This window comes from Solea senegalensis, linkage group LG3 (assembly GCF_019176455.1).
Source record: "Solea senegalensis isolate Sse05_10M linkage group LG3, IFAPA_SoseM_1, whole genome shotgun sequence".
NCBI classification, from domain to species: domain Eukaryota; kingdom Metazoa; phylum Chordata; class Actinopteri; order Pleuronectiformes; family Soleidae; genus Solea; species Solea senegalensis.
This window is the reverse complement of record NC_058023.1, coordinates 16,699,223-16,715,235: the sequence shown is the minus strand read 5'-3', so window position 1 is coordinate 16,715,235 and position 16,013 is coordinate 16,699,223. Positions and strand designations below refer to the sequence as shown.

At 39.6% G+C, this 16,013-nt stretch overlaps 1 protein-coding gene across 1 annotated transcript; it reads right to left on the bottom strand.

Annotated features, from left to right (window-relative positions):
• Positions 1-8,869: 8,869 nt before the first annotated feature.
• Positions 8,870-16,013, bottom strand: snx15 (sorting nexin 15). Its single transcript, XM_044022552.1, has 7 exons — positions 15,783-16,013; positions 13,562-13,718; positions 12,889-13,004; positions 11,675-11,981; positions 11,424-11,597; positions 11,004-11,201; positions 8,870-9,513 (listed from the first exon to the last, which is right to left on the bottom strand). The coding sequence occupies exons 1-7, from the start codon at positions 15,879-15,881 to the stop codon at positions 9,374-9,376; spliced, it is 1,191 nt and encodes a 396-aa protein (XP_043878487.1). The 5' UTR covers positions 15,882-16,013; the 3' UTR covers positions 8,870-9,373.

The following is a 16,013-nucleotide window of genomic DNA, read 5'->3' as shown; positions in this document are numbered from 1 at the left end:
CAGCTAGTTTAGTGAAGACACTCATACACACAATGCATTCCCTATAACAGGGCCGGCCCAAGCCTTTATGGAGCCCTAACCTGAATTTGATTGGGGGGGGGGTTATTTACACGAATGTTATTTTTAACGTTAAAGGGCAGTAAAAAAAAATCACAAGTGTCCTTGTATTCTTTTCATCAGCATGTAGGAACAGAGAGTGCCATTGCTGATGTGAGTGATGAAGGGTGCTGGGCAGTTAGGAAAACAACGTGATGTGGATGTGTCTTGGAATTTCATGAAGCCTCATTTATTTGAAAATTGTCAACTACATACACTGCTTGTTGGTGAATTAGCTCAGGCTCGACTTACTTTCAAACTGCAAATCCAAAATGTATAAACAAATCAATATTTAATTCAAATACATTGTAGTTAGTTGTATAAGCTTCATGAAAGATATTACCATTTTATAGTTGGTGATAAATTGTGTCAAATTCATTTCAATAGTTATTAAAAAAGTTGTAAAAGTAGGTATCTAACAACCTGCTAAAAAACACCAGAATAGTATCTACAACCACCAGTGTGCACCCCACATTACAAATGCTTCTGACGCCCATGGCCGATACTGGACTTGAATTAAACAAGTTTAATTGACTGGTTATCAAGATTTAGAATGGATGTGCAAATGTGCACTAAATGAGCAAATCCTTATCACCAAAATGAAACCAAATAACTTCAACTCAACACTGTTTACACATCAAAAGATATCTAGATTGTTTTAAAATGTTCTTGTTTTCTCTCCACACACTATAGGGGGCCCCAAGTAGCTGCTTAGTTTGTTAATGCTTTAGGCCAGCTCTGCCTATAACCCTAAACTTAAACAAAACAAAACACCTGCACAGTCTGGTCTAAAGGGGGTTGACTGGTCTTGAGAAAAAAAAAAGCTGTTCAGTAGTGGGTGGGTAATATGAGCTTACAATTATAACACAATATTCATCATGATATCACAAAATAAATACATTCATGATGTCTATTCCCTAACCCAAACCATTGTGAGGACCAGATGAAATGTCCTTACAAGCAGAAATGTTCTCACAAAGACAGGTCTAAATGAGTCCTCACAGCCTGATTCACACATGTATTCACACACACACACATTAACCTAACCCTAATCCAAAACCCAGGTTTTAAGCCCCCAAAAGCCCTTTAAGGTTGCGAGGACCAGACAGAATGTCCCCACTATAATGGCCTAACCCTAACCGTAACCACATTTTTCACATCTTGAGCCTTACTTTAACCTGGGAACAGGTTTTGGTCTCCATGAAGACTACAAGTCCTGACAAGGTCAGTGTTTATGCGACAAAAGGTCCCATAGAGCTTTATAGTGCAGATTACAGCAGTTACCATCAGCTTTCATCATCATCATCATCATCAAGGCAACAGTTAGTTTCAGATGCAGACGTGGTGACCACAGACTCACGCACACAGGTGTGTAGACAGATGTGTAAGACTGAGTGCAGCTGCTTCTGTGACCGTCGAGACTCCAGTGGTTTCAGCCACATGTTCTCACCTTCTGTAAAGCCTCATATATTCGTCACTGACAGACAGGTGGTCGGTCATTCATTAACAGCTTTATCTCCCATCACAGGAATTCTCTCGCTGTGCTACAACACAAATACAAATACAGAAAACCACAGTGAGTGTCCTCACACAGTCTCTCTCTATTCTTTTTTGTTTTTGTCTTGCTGCTAAATAAAAACAGATCAGTGTCACATGTGATAAGTTTATGTTAAAACAATCTTTGTTTCATGTTATAATGCTTATTGTTGTTACAAGACACGTAATACGCAATGAACCATCACATTATAACATGAAATACATATTGTTTTAACCATAAACTATCATGTTATAACCTGAAATGTATATTATTTTAAGGATAAAATATCACATCATAACGTAAAATGTTTATTTTTTCAACAATAAACTATCATGTTATAAACTATTATGTTATAACATGAAATGTATATTGTTCTAATAATAAATAGATTGTTTTAAACAATGAACTCGTCATTTTATAATGAGAAACGTATAATGTATCATGTTTTACATTATAACGTGATACTTTGTTCAAATGTATATCATTTTAACAATAAGCATATATAGTTTTAACATTAAAACGTGACATGTCAATTATAACAGGAACACTGAGTTAACAGTCGTCAGGCTACATTTTGAAATTAAGTGTACAATATTTTAAGTAAATGCAAGACAAAAGAAATTGCAGGTTCACTGCAGCGTTGTTGTTTTTTTGCAAAGGCTCAATTAAATGAAAGATTTGCACAGAAAGGAGAACAAAGCTTGACCTTGAGAAACACATTGTGACCTGAAAATATTCTGACCCCCTTCCTTCTTATTATTATTCTTATCTCTTATTGAGGATCACTAGGTTTTTTTTTTGTTTTTTTAGTGCATCACCTGAGTGTCCTCTCCATTCCACTCCACTCGCTCTCTCTTTCTCATCACATGTCTGCTTTTTTTCTGTATTTCTGATTTAAAAAATGGTTGGGCGCTGACTGAAAGGTCGCAGTTGTTATGGAAACGAGGCTGGTAACAAAAGCTGGACACGCGGGTGCTGTGGGAGAGAAGGGGAGGGGTGGGTGAGAGAAAAAAAGAAAGAGAGAGAGATGAGTCTGAATAAACATAAACATGCAGGCAGGGAATGAGAGAAAGTGATGGACAAATAAAAACATGCAGCAGCAGCAGGAGGAGGAGGAGGAAGAGGAGGAGGGCAAAGAGATGGCGAGGTCATGAAATGATGGCTCCATCTGCAATAATAAATAACAAAAGATAATACCAGCCCTCTTTTTTTCGGGGAGGACAGTGGCGCCACAAAGGTGTGGCTTTGTGTGTGTGAGAGAATGCAATTGATGGATAATACATGGATCTGCTGCACAAGCCGCAGAGAGAATACTAAAATGCTCAAAGTGTTCACGGAAAAGCCCACAAAAAAGCCTAAAATGGAGTGTGTGTGTGTGTGTGTGCAAATGCGGGAATGTCATCTCTCAGAGGGCTTGTATTATGTTAACCACTTAGACCAACATCAAACACTCACTCTCTCACTCATGAACACACACACACACAGTCTGGTTTCCATGGCTTCAGAGGACATGACACTCAGAACGTTTACATGCATATTTTAATCAAGCTGAGGCCGCGGTCCGACTAAGACAGGCAATCGGTCATCTTGCCGAGAAAATCAATGTATTGGCCGTGTTTGTCTGACTCTGCCTCTGCAGGGGGCGCTCTGTATCTCTCTATAAGCTAGTATTTATTGAATCCGTTTCCTGTTGACCTTTACGCCACAGACAAACAAACAGTGAACGGGATGGTGCTGTGGTCCTGTATGTTTCGTACCATGCTGTACATGTTAATCGTGATACAAATTAGATCGAGCATGGCTCTTGTGGTTGCTGTGTAGTCCGTAGAAAGACATGTTGTCTCCGTCTACTTCTGGGTCAAAGACGGGTGAGGACATTTCGGTGTATGCACACAATGCCAAGTCCGACTCCTAATGATGTGTTCACACCAAACGCGATTTGTCGCATCGCTCCGCGGCAATCGCTTCAATAGCGCCTCAGAATCATTTTGTACATTTAGTGTCTCGATGGATGCGATAGGAGGGCTGGCCGCAGGGGTACAGAAGTAACAGGCATTTCTTTTCACCATCGACCAAAGCAAACCTCTGTTGTGGAAAAAATGCAAAAAATCTTTTTGCAAAAGTTGGAATATTTCAACGACGCAATTGATCGCCGATGCAGATGTGCATTGACTTTTTATGTAAAGTTGTCGTCCAATAAATCTGTGTCACGTCTGGTGTGAACACAGCATGAGCGTATACATGCAGGAGTAATCAGACTATGAATCACCATACCCAGGACTAAGACCAGCTCCATTTTTGTCTTAGTCCGACTAAAATCTTACTTTTAACATACACGTAAATGCACTGATTAACTCACATTGCCTTCCTGGAGACTTACTCTAACGTTATCCATAACTACTACTGGCCTAACCCTAACCTCATCCTAACATACAACATGTCTTCACCTTAGAATGTCATCATTTACATCATGGTGGCTTGAATTAAGTCCCCATAAGGAAGACAAGTCCCCATACTGTGCAAACAGATTTAGGTCCCCACAACATGAGTAATACCTTGACACACACACACACACTTCAGTCAAAGCATTAAGGTGCGAGCCATATAAAGGACATCCCACAGTGATGACAGGGGGAGGGGAGAGAGTAGAGTGAAAAGTGAAGAAACGAGAAAAAGAGAGTGAGTGAGGACAGGAGGGGGTGAGGACAGATAGATAGAAAAGGATCAATAAGTGGCATAAAGTGTATGTTCATTGATTTACTTATACACAGAGAGAGAGAGAGAGAGAGTGATGGAGGAGAAAGAGGGGCACACTATATGTGTCTGTGTGTGTGTGAAATACAGAGCAATACAGACTCAGAGTGAGTAAGTGAGGATATTGTGATAAAAGCACAATCCTGAGACATACCACACCCAACACAGGTCAGAGGTGTGTGACACAATTCAACTATATCGCCTAAAACTGGAGGAGCAGGTTACGGAGGGCCTCATTTAGGCCTTCCGTATAGTTTTGACCCCTGCAGATTAGTGCACTAATTAGTGCACTAATCTGTGGTTTCACTAAAATTGACATCAAATTCAAGGACTGAATGTGGTGATAGGAGGGCAACTTTTGTTCTTCTTTTCCATGAAATCCACAAACTTTCAAGGATTTCAAGGACCAGTGGGAACCCTGACTCAGCTCTACACTTCAGCATCATCCTTCAGTACATTGTTAGTTCTTGTATATAACCAGCGTTAGCGAGTTAGTAGCTAGTTCACATGGTCAAGCAGTTATACATTAGATTACAACTTCAACAGTGTTGTCCTCTCATCTCACATCAATCCTCACATTTACAGTTATCCCTGATTTAACTCAAGTTTCTGGATTAGATTATACATATCATTTTTAAGCAGCCTATGATGGGATTGATGGTTACACAACAATTCCTGTGCGGGGTGAAGTTGTTTCGAAAATTGTCAGACACTATTTGAACAATGCCAAGGCACAAGGTTTGATGAATCACACCTCATTTAACCTTATGTATGTATATATACATAGTCTTTAGTGTTATGGAATTTATATTGTTGTATCGTTCAATTTATTTTTTTCCTTTACGTGAAAATAAGTATGTATAATATACAGTAAGTACAGTTAGCTGGATATTAATTTGGCCATTGTTATTACCATAAACCTACCTCCCTACTACAAAATGATGACCATACTATTACCACACTGTACTGTAATGTGGAGTATTACCAAAATAACTTCTTTATTACCAGACGTTTACTAAAATAAAGAATATTATACACTGTTTACAGACATATTACCATATAACTATATTGCTACTGTATTGTAATGTAAAGTTTTATTTCATGTTTAAAGGAGAATGTGTTGGTGATGAGATGTTTCACTCATTTTGAAGAGGATTTCTGACCTCTGACACATGAGTATGTGTTGATTACTTGTGTTTTTCATTTTGCATTTAAAAACAACAACAACTTCTCACCTCATAATCAGCACGTGTCATGACAGGCAGCAACAGACGGGACGCATTTGTGAGAAAAAGGCAGACAGAAAACAGAGTGAGTGAGTGTGTTCCTGTGTGTGTGAAAGAGAGATGAGAGAGCGAGAGCGCAACAGAAGTGTGGCGGAATAGCTGAGGGCAAGGTGAAACAAACGGACAGAGAGGGATAACAGGCTCGTGGAGGGGGGATGTGTGTTAAAGGCAGAAAAGAGAGAGAGAAAAAGGGAAGAGATAGAGAGCGGAAGGGGAGAGGGATGGAGGAAGTTGAGGGAACAAAAACATTGTGTGTGTGTGGACAGCTGAAGGTGTCAGAATGTGCTATCTGGCTTAATGATGACCCACTGGGCATGTAGGTCACAACGGTTTGTGTCTCAAAGCCATGACTGTACGCCCATGTGCATCCATTAGTGTGTGTGTGTGTGTGTGTTTAAATAAGAGCTAACTAGACGCACACACGTGTAAAGTGGTCTCTTTATAGTGGGCATTTAAGAGTGGCTTTGGTCAGAGGTTGGAGAAGCAGTTTTTCTAGCTGGTAGGACTCGAAAGATACTCAAACACATAGAGACACACACACACACACTCATGTGCACCCACACACAATGTGTGTGGATCCAGTTTTGGCTTCCACACCAACAGCTGTCCTCCATGTCATACATGCACACATAATGCACCATGTACGGTACTAAATTATGCACACATGCACACACAACTCTCTTTTGATCTCTCATGATAACACACACACACACACACAGTGTGTGTGAGAGAGAGGGAGAGAGAGACACACACACACACACACACACACACACACAGAGGGGGAAGCTATTATGCTCTCAGGCTGGAGTGTTTTGATGGTATAATTGCAGTGACCAGTGAGGAAAAAAAGGGAGGGATGGACAGAGGGATGGGGATGGAGGTAGAGAAAAAAAAGAGGAGAGTGCTGACACTCTCAGCATGCTAATGTTCTCTCTCCCCCCTCTGATTCCATCCGTCTCTCCATCTCTTTGTCTCTCCATCTTTCTCTCCATCTCACGTCCTCTGCTTTTCACAGGTGCAACACTTGAAAGAGAGATGGTTAGAGAGGAAAATATATATGTGTATATGTGTGTATATATATATATTTATATATATATATTAATAAAACAGGATGGAGCAATGTTATTTCTTCCTTTTCGCTGCCATCCCTCCATCCTCTCCAAGCTCCCCACAATGCAAAATAGAAAAAAGAGGTACATGGGGATGAAAGTGGAGGAAGAGGGAGGGTCAGTTTTTTTCCAACCCTTTAACAATGGAGGGATGATCTCTGCTTATCCTCTAATCACATCCCTTCTTTTTTTCCTCTCCTCCATCCTCTCCGTTACTGCCAACTCCTACAAAAACCCTCTTTTTTCTCGTCTGGTGAGCGAAAGCACAGTCTTTTCCTCTCACTGGCCTCTGTTTTTCGGTCGCCTCTCCATCTGTTTTGTCCTTCCAGTCTTCTGCTCTCCAGAGAAGAGATTTTGCTCCATGCCACTGATCTCCGTCCTCTTTTGCAGGCCACTTCCTTTGTTTTCTTTCTCCAGCCAACCTTCTCCTGTTTGGTGTTGTTAAAGCTGCAGTATGTAACCTCTTTTTTTGGTTGTTGTGCAGGGTCTACTTGGTCTCAGTGAACAGGTGTGACATTATTTGCATATACTGCATTCTTCATCTACAAACAGGCTCTGTCAGGCAGTACTATCAGACCAGACTGAGGGAGTGTTTGTGTGTATACACAAGCAGCGCAGGGCTGGAAGAGGACAAGAAGCGGTTATCCTGTCAAACTGCTGGACAACCAGGGGTCTGTTGCACTAAAGTAGAAAGAAAGAAATCCAGGATATCTGACAGAAGAGTTCATTGTCCATTACAAGGGATTCACAGTAATGTACCAGATCAATATCAAAACCATTCTTTAACTAGGTTTAGTAGCAAGTAGTAAGTGTGGAAAGGGGAAATGTGACGGAATTTGGAGAAGTGAACGAGTGTATGATGCTGCATATACACATGGATAATGAACATGATATTAACAACTAGTATCAGTATTGGCAGCCTGAGACATGTTAGAACATTTACTTGGCAAGTAAAGTGATTTATGAGCAGTTTGTCAATTATTTAAGTGCAATACAATCATATGTTGATACAGTATAAAGAAAGCAACTGTCTTTCTGTTTTAAGTTGGGCTGTGTTGGGCTGCCAGTTTCCTCAACACTCAAGTAACTACTTTGGTCAGAATTGCTCAGTTGAAGAAACATAAAATTGGCCGATTTCGGTGTGAGCACAAATGATGAGATGTTTTTGCACTGGAGGAGCCGTAACTGTCATGTAACAGCCAACAGTGCCTCTCAGAGGCACCCCCTTGCTACTGATTTCTGTCCTCAGTAAAGAGACGTTTGTCTACAATTCCAGGAGGACATACACACACTTTGGATAGAGTGATTTGCATGTTGGGTTTGACCTTCTAAAATATCCTGGCCAGTTATTTTGACCATCTGATAAGACTTCACTGACTGCTAACTTTAGGAAACAGACGTGCTATTGACATCAGTTAAAATGACATTTATTGACAAAAATTGTGCAAAATGCAAAGACCCATCAATTCATTGAAAAAGGATGAGTTTTATTTAATGTTATGTTACATTTTATTCATCTATGATCAGTTTCCAGTTTCATTTAACAAAGGCAGTCTGCAGTGTAGTGCGTACCTCAGGAGTGTGTGTCTATATATATATATGTTCATGTTTGTGTGTGAGTGATGTGCATGTTGTGTACCTCTCACTGTACACAAGAGTCTATATTCTGTATACATTTTCTAGTGCCTATATCTTTATCAAGAGAAAGATATGTGTGTGTGTTATAGGGCTGCATTGATTATTCGATTCATCGATTATTAATTGATTGTCACCAATTTTGGTAATTGGTGTGTTATCAATATATAACACAAGCTTTGAAATTTGTCAGCTTCTTAAATGTGAATATTCTTTTTTTGCTCTATATAACAAATGAATAATTAAAACTGAATAATTTTGGATCCCGGACAAAACAAGACAATTGACAACATTGTTTCTACGTTTGGTTAACACCGATCAACATCTGAAATTTTACCAACCAAACAAGTACTTGATTAATCAAGAAAATAATTGACAGATTAATCGATTATGAAAATAACACGCAGTCCTGGTGTTTGTGTGTGTGTTCCTGGTATTACTCATGTTGTGGGGGCATAAAATCTGTTTTTACTCACATTATGGGGACTTGTCTTCCTTATGGGGACAAAAATCACGTCCCTGTAACATAAATTATTACAATTTAGGTTGAAGACATATTGTATGTTAGGATGAGGTTAGATCAAGGTTAAGGTTAGGGTAAGGCCAGTAGCAGTTATGGTTAACGTTAGCGTAAGTCTCCTGGAAATTAATTTCAGTCAATTTAATGTCCTCCTGTGTGTGCATTCTTGTATGTGCAGCTTTATGAGGACAAAATAATGTATCAAACAAAAGTGAGTGTGGACATTTTGTCTGGTCCTCATAACTTTAAAGGGCTTTTTGGGGGTTACAACTTGGTTTTGGGGTTCAGGTTTTAGTTAGGCATTTAGTTGCAATAGTTAAGGTTAGGGTAAGGGGCTAGGGAATGTGTGTGTGTGTGTGAGTGTGAAACATGGACCTGTGAGTATGCATGTCTTAACCCTGAGCATTGTCTTTGATCCACATGTGCACACAAACACCTATGGTCCCTGTGGATGTGTGCGTGTGGATGTGTGAGAGTTGGTGGGTGAGGAATGTCTGTCCACCAGCATCTCAGCGTGTTCCAGATACTGTGCGGTCCTTCTCATCACGGACTCCCTGCGCACTGGATCTGGCTCTCCTGAACACACACACACACACACACACACAGAGAAAAAGGAGGATTTCTTTTCATTATTACCATCCAGTCATCATAGCAGGGTCCCTAAGAATACTGTTTATTACTGACTTCACATCAAATTAATACCCATTTCTACCAAGCGTTACAGTTGGTACAATCTGCAATCATTTGTGTTTTGATTGAAAACTTTTAAAGGCAACCAAAATGACCTATTTATTTTGATACTTAGTTGTGTTAGAAACAATGAATTGGACCATAAATATGCTACAACACAAATAATTAGTGTTCTTAAGTTTTTATTAAAAATATAATCTTGTCGATTTCATGCATTTTTTAATGAATAAAGTGTATTTAATGTGATTATCAACAACCTTTAAAACCAGGTAAGTCATCACAGATGCGCTATCACAATATAATGGTCCAAAATGTAGCTATAATAATATCGATATATAGCACTTATATATATAACTCTTATTGGTCGACAGAAATGTGTCAATTTTGGGCAACAACGGGAATAAAATAAGAAAAAACCTTTCGCAAAACCAGCAAAAACAATATATTTGATCTTTATATCGTTTTATAAGTTTGTAAACAGGTGGAGAGGACATTATTCCAGACCTGCAGTATCCTGACAGCTTCATCTTCCTGATTAACTTCCCTTCCACCCTTGATAGTCAGCTGATTAGGCGAAAGAAAAACGTAACTCTGGTGACCGGTGTTTCTTTATTCTCATAAGCTTGACATCTTGTTAAGACAAACAGCCTCAAACCGAGCAGGGAAGAAAGAGTTGCTAGATTAAACACTAGACAATGACGCTGTGAAGCAACAGTGCTAGCACCTAAATGCCATGTGGCCCCCTATCAACGTTATGTTTTTCAAATGACATTTATTATAAGCTTGAAAAATGCTCATGGAAGCAGTGGGATTCGAGCCCACGCCCCCAAAGAGACAGGAGCCTTAATCCAGCGTCTTAGTCCACTCTGGCCACACTACCAAAGTCTGCTACTATTTTAGTACAGTTAAAAATGAGTATAGAGCAGACTGACTTAATCAGTGAACCATTTGTGACACGGCAGATTTACGGCGCACAGCAGCATGTGGTTTACCCTTGTTAAAGTGGGACAGTGCACACGAGAACTAAAAGGCAATGTTGATGAGGTCACATACTGACATGTCACACATGCTTTGGTGCTCTCTGTACTTCAGTGTAGCATATGCTCATCACAGCACAGAGTAAATGTTATGGCTCAAAATGCCTTGAACTCAAAGACACATTCTTTGGTCTGCCGTTATCACAACAATGCTGTTGGATAATTCAGGCAGAAATAGATGTCAGAGCGACATTAGTAAGTGTTAAATGTTGCTTAAAAAAGTTGTAGGCGAGCACAACATCTTAATTATTAATTATTTGTTGACATTAGTGTCTTGTATCAGGAGTTTGAATACTTTAGTATTGTTGGACTGAATAATTTACCCCCCCCGTTCCCCACCTTGTACTCCGGTGATCAGTATATCCACCGCTGCCCGGTATCCACGAATAGCAGAGCTAAATTCTCCCTCCTTCTCGCTCTCCATGGCAGTTATTAGCTCAGTGGCTGCTTGGTTCAGATATCCCATGTCCCCTCCCTCTAAACAGGTTGGGTGCAGAGAGACCAGTTCTGAGAGGTCACTGGAGGAACTGGATCTATCTGAAACACAAGACAGAGGAAGAAGAGAGAATTGTTTAAGTTTGGGATTAATAAAGAAAATACATCAGGTTTAGACACACCTGATTAGTGGTAAAAGGTAAACATCTTTAATGACAGTATGAATGCAATGGTTTTTATGCAAAGTAGTCAAAACTTAAACATGTATAACTGAATCTTCACAGGAACTTCAGATAAGAACTAACAATTCACATTTATTTTCACCTTGTTTATAGCAGGGATCAAAAACAGCCATGTCATTATCAGTGAGAGGGGGAGGATCTTTGTCCTTTGGGGATGGGACCTGCTCCTCTGCCACAGAGTCAAAGAGTAAATCAAACTCCTCTTGTAATTCTTGTGATTTGTGGTTTCTGGCTGGAGATGAACCAGGAGATGGGACTGGAAGTGGAAACAAAAGAACAATTATACAACAAAGACAATAGAGACCTTCATTAACATTTTTATTTCCCATGTACCTCTGTCATCCAACTCTACATCGCTGTGCTCCTCTCTTTCTTTTTCTTCTTCTTCTTCTTCTTCTTCTCCTCTCGGCGAACCTCCCACCTCACTGTAAGCCTCAGCCGCCACCTCGGGTTCTCCCACTTCTAAACCCAGGTTGGTGCCTAGATCCTGAGGTAAGGTGGGAGCCTCCTTTCCTTCCTCCTCTTCTGCAGGCTCACAGTCTGACGCCCTCCGCTTGGGGAGAGGGATGAGAGGAGGAGGCAGGGGCCCAGTAGAGGACAGGGTGTTACTTAGATCCAGAGGTCTTGTGACCTCACCACCCTGAGAGAAAGGACAGAACCAGGGAGGTATGCGAAAAGCAGTAAGACAAAGCAAATGGCACATTAACATTCCAGCTTGCACTTCCATTTTGTGTTCAAATAAACGCGTCTGCTACTTTGTACTTTCACTTTGTGTCTCCATCCACATTACTATGCTTTCATTTAAAAACAGCGATTTCAGATAAAAACAACCTGTCTCGAGATTGATCGTTTTAGCTCAGTTTGAGTAGTCACCTGCGTCCATGTAAACAGGAAGCTCAAGCTGTAAACAGGCAGTTGTTACTTTCAGAGAACATCACTAATGTGAAACAATAATGGTTCAAAGTCATTAGATCGACAACAAGGTGACACTGAGGGACAGACCACATGCAAATTAATCTTGTGAATCTGCTTAAGTTTTTTATTGTACCTGCATTTTATCTACATTCATTCTTTTGAAAACTGGTCCAAGAGTAGGAAAATCTCAAGAAGCCATGCTTGTGTGTTTGTGTATATAACTAATACCCTACTTTGGGAAAACGATGATGTCATAATCCCATTTCTCTCTCTTGCACTTGCTTATCTTCTAGTCTGCTTTCGCTTTATGATAACTTTTGTTTTCTTTCCATATTCACCTTGGCTTTCTTCATTCTGTGATTGCATTGAAGTGTGTGTGCATGTACAGGCCTGGCATATGTATTACAGCATTTGGAGTTGTTTTTGAGGGATTTTAGGTTCCTGAAACATTGCCAAGTTCATGGAGCGCCTTTTCGGGAAAAACAAAATGGCTGAGAAGAACAAATCAGGAAGTGAATGTGGTGGGTAACTATTACGTAATTGTCTCCAAAGGTCTTATACTAAGAAGCAGCCCCAGACCAGGGGTTTGTAATTGAAAATCTGTGTTGTGGGTGTGTCTGAATGGATCTCACCCTGAAGAAGTCCTTCATTTGGGGGCTATTGTAGAGTGCAGGGATCCTGGTAGTGAACGAAAGCATGGCCTCTGCCGCCTCTCTTCTTTCTTCTATCACAGCCTCATCAAACCTTCCTAAAGCAGAAATATACCAAACCACATACTATAAGTGACAAGTCAGATGATGCTTGTGGTAAAATTCGAGGCTCTACTCTGCCCTCAGGGCATTTCAGTAGAACGATCTCTAATACATCATCAGCAAGAAAGACTGGTGTTTAGTGTTTGTTCTAAAGTTTGCTCATATTCAAGGCTGCAGCTTACACCAGTTAATTTAAGCTTTGTAGCAAGATAAGAAAATGTTGTCTTAGAAACGTACTGTAACCAATGACTAATGTGGCACAGCTGTGCTGCTGTCTGTCAGTTCTGTATCAGCAACCACTGAAAAAATATGTCACAAGGCCAAGAGGACACAAGAATCATTACAAAATGCTTAAAAGAGGAACAACTAAAAGAAACCCAACAGGACAGTCACATAATAAAAAACAACATACATTTACATGGAATATTACAAGAGGAAGTATTGGCACCAACATGATGTAGTGCATTATGGTTTTCTGTTCTTTAACCTAGCACATGTAGGCACACTAACTTAGGCGTATATGTGCAGTTTATTTGAAAAAAAGCATTTTTACCAAAAACGTGTGCACGGGGGAAAGGAGGAAACTCCTCCTGTCGTCTAAACAGGTTCCTGTGTGTATAGGCCAACTCCCCGTGAAGCTTCTTCAGCTCTGAAAACCTCCTCCACACAACCACCTCCTTCACATCCTCTGGATGACGCTTGGACACAAACTATGACCCAGAGAAGAGACAGGAAACATGATTCCATTCCCAAATTGTATCTTTTGACTGTTTTATTTTTAACTCTGCAGGCACTTTAATATCAAGCCACACAACAAATCAAACAAACAACACATCAAATAGATTAACGGGCAGACAAGTGAAAGGGCAACTAGTCTGGAACAATGTTTATTCCAATGTTCAAATTCTTATTTGTATGTAATATAACATTTCTCACTATTTTCACTAGGGCTTATTAATCAGGTACTAAATTAATCATCAACTATTTTGATAATAGCTTGAAGTGTTACAACACGTTTTCTGGTTCTTAGATGAACATGTTCTGGTTTCTTTGCTACATATAACAAATAAATCATTCAAAATGAATTATTTGGGTTTTTGGTGCCCTAGGCATTTGGGAAAAAACAATAAACATTTTTTGACATAGTATGATCCATAATGCAATAAATGTAGTTTGTTTTGCCCTGACCTTACCATAAAGGTAGATGATTGGTTTGACTTATGTTTTAATTCATAATCTCCCAATACGGTAGCCTAAACATGTTGTTGAAATGGAAATAACACATTTCTTTTTTCCCCAGTGTCTCCATATGCTACTTTCTGCCTGGGTCTATTTTAGCAGAAAGACAATAACACCATATACTTAAGCAGTGGCTGATATCAATACAGCTATTTACAACATAATGTGAGCGATAACTGATATTTAACACCGATATGCTCTTATGTTAAAATTTATGGATTCATTTGATAAACTACAACATAAAACAAAAAAAACAAATACACAATTTTTATCTATTATATTTATTTAAACATCATAGTTGTTGCTGCTGTGATACCATAGATTTCCCCACTGTGAGATTACTTAACAATATTGTGGTTGTTGTGTTGCCGTTATTCATAATCTGTAAAATGCCTAATATTGACCCCCAATAATCAGCCAGGCTAATAATTGGTTGACCCCCTATATTTAAGTGTTCATTTATCCATTGCAAGTCATATTGTCATTGAAATATTTAACAATATTTTACATGTTTTCCTCATAATTCTGCAGCCATACCCTTCTTAAAAGATGTGTAGAATCCAGCAACATCCACTGGTGAACGTTGCATGTCACAGCTGAATATCTCTTACTTCCCTTCCAAGCATGAATGAGAAACTATTAGGGCCAAAATTTAGAATCAAAACTCAAAAGACGTGCTCCATATTCCCTTGAATATCAAGGGCTTATTCTGTGGTAGTGAAAACCATAATTTATAGTGATCGTACCATTAAAAAAACATCACTATAATTATTTTATATTTCATGTTGGCCAAATTATAATAATTATATATATATATATATATACATACATATATGTATATATATATATATATATATATATATATATATATATATATATATACATACATGTATATTATTTTACTTTCAGAAAGTAAAAGTATCAGTTTCAGATTACATGTTTCCAAGTCATGGGTTAATTTGCATGCAGACATCAGGGAAGGGAGGATTTCAACTACAAAAAGATGGTGAAGATACGCTTTAAGGTTAGGTTGAGGGTAAGGATAGGGTTAGGCCAGTAGTAATTGTGGTTAAGGTTAGAGTAAGTCTCCAGGAAATTAATGTAAGTCAATACAATGTCCACTCAAGTCGTGTGTGTGTGTGAGAGGGAGAGAGAGGGAGAGGGAGAGAGAGAGAGAGAGCGAGAGAGAGAGCGAGAGAGCGAGCGAGAGCCATGGGCCATCAGTGTGGTCACGGGGGTGCTGGAACTGATGAACTGAATCACAAGTTCTCTACGTTTCACTCGAATGCTCGTTGTGCCTCACTGCCTCGAAGAAAAGAGTCACTGTGTGAGCCTGCGTCTGTCAGAGCTAAATTTAGCTCCTGTCGATATACTGGTGTGAACAATTAGCAGGGGTGTAATTGAAGAACAAAGCAAATGCACCTGACCTAGGAGTATAACAACACACGTTTACACATATATCCATTAGGGAAAACAACAACAACAACAACAACAACATTCTAGCTAGAGAGCGTTAGAGATAAGCGTAAACCAACCCGTGCTGTCACTTTATACTCCGTGTGTCCCTTCTCATGTGTGCGTGGGTCGCTAACGGTAAAGAAGCGGTAATATTCGTCTTTGGCTTTTCTCGACATGTTCCGTCTCACTAACAACACACACACACACACTCACACACACACACAGTGACACGGGCTAAAGCTGTTACAGCAGCGCCTCTGTTGTGATTCCTCAGTCAATCCTCTGTACTCCAGTTCCTGGTTCGTGAC

What these genes read in the sequence shown, in the direction of transcription:
- snx15 (XM_044022552.1), bottom strand. Translation starts at nt 15,881, where the DNA reads ATGTCGAGAAAAGCCAAAGACGAATATTACCGCTTCTTTACCGTTAGC. An exon ending in CCCCCGTGCACACGTTTTTG is followed by an intron (nt 13,005 to 13,561) that starts GTAAAAATGCTT and finishes TTTCTGCTTTAG; the next exon opens with GAAGGTTTGATGAGGCTGTG. An exon ending in TGATCCCTGCTATAAACAAG is followed by an intron (nt 11,202 to 11,423) that starts GTGAAAATAAAT and finishes CTTGTGTTTCAG; the next exon opens with ATAGATCCAGTTCCTCCAGT.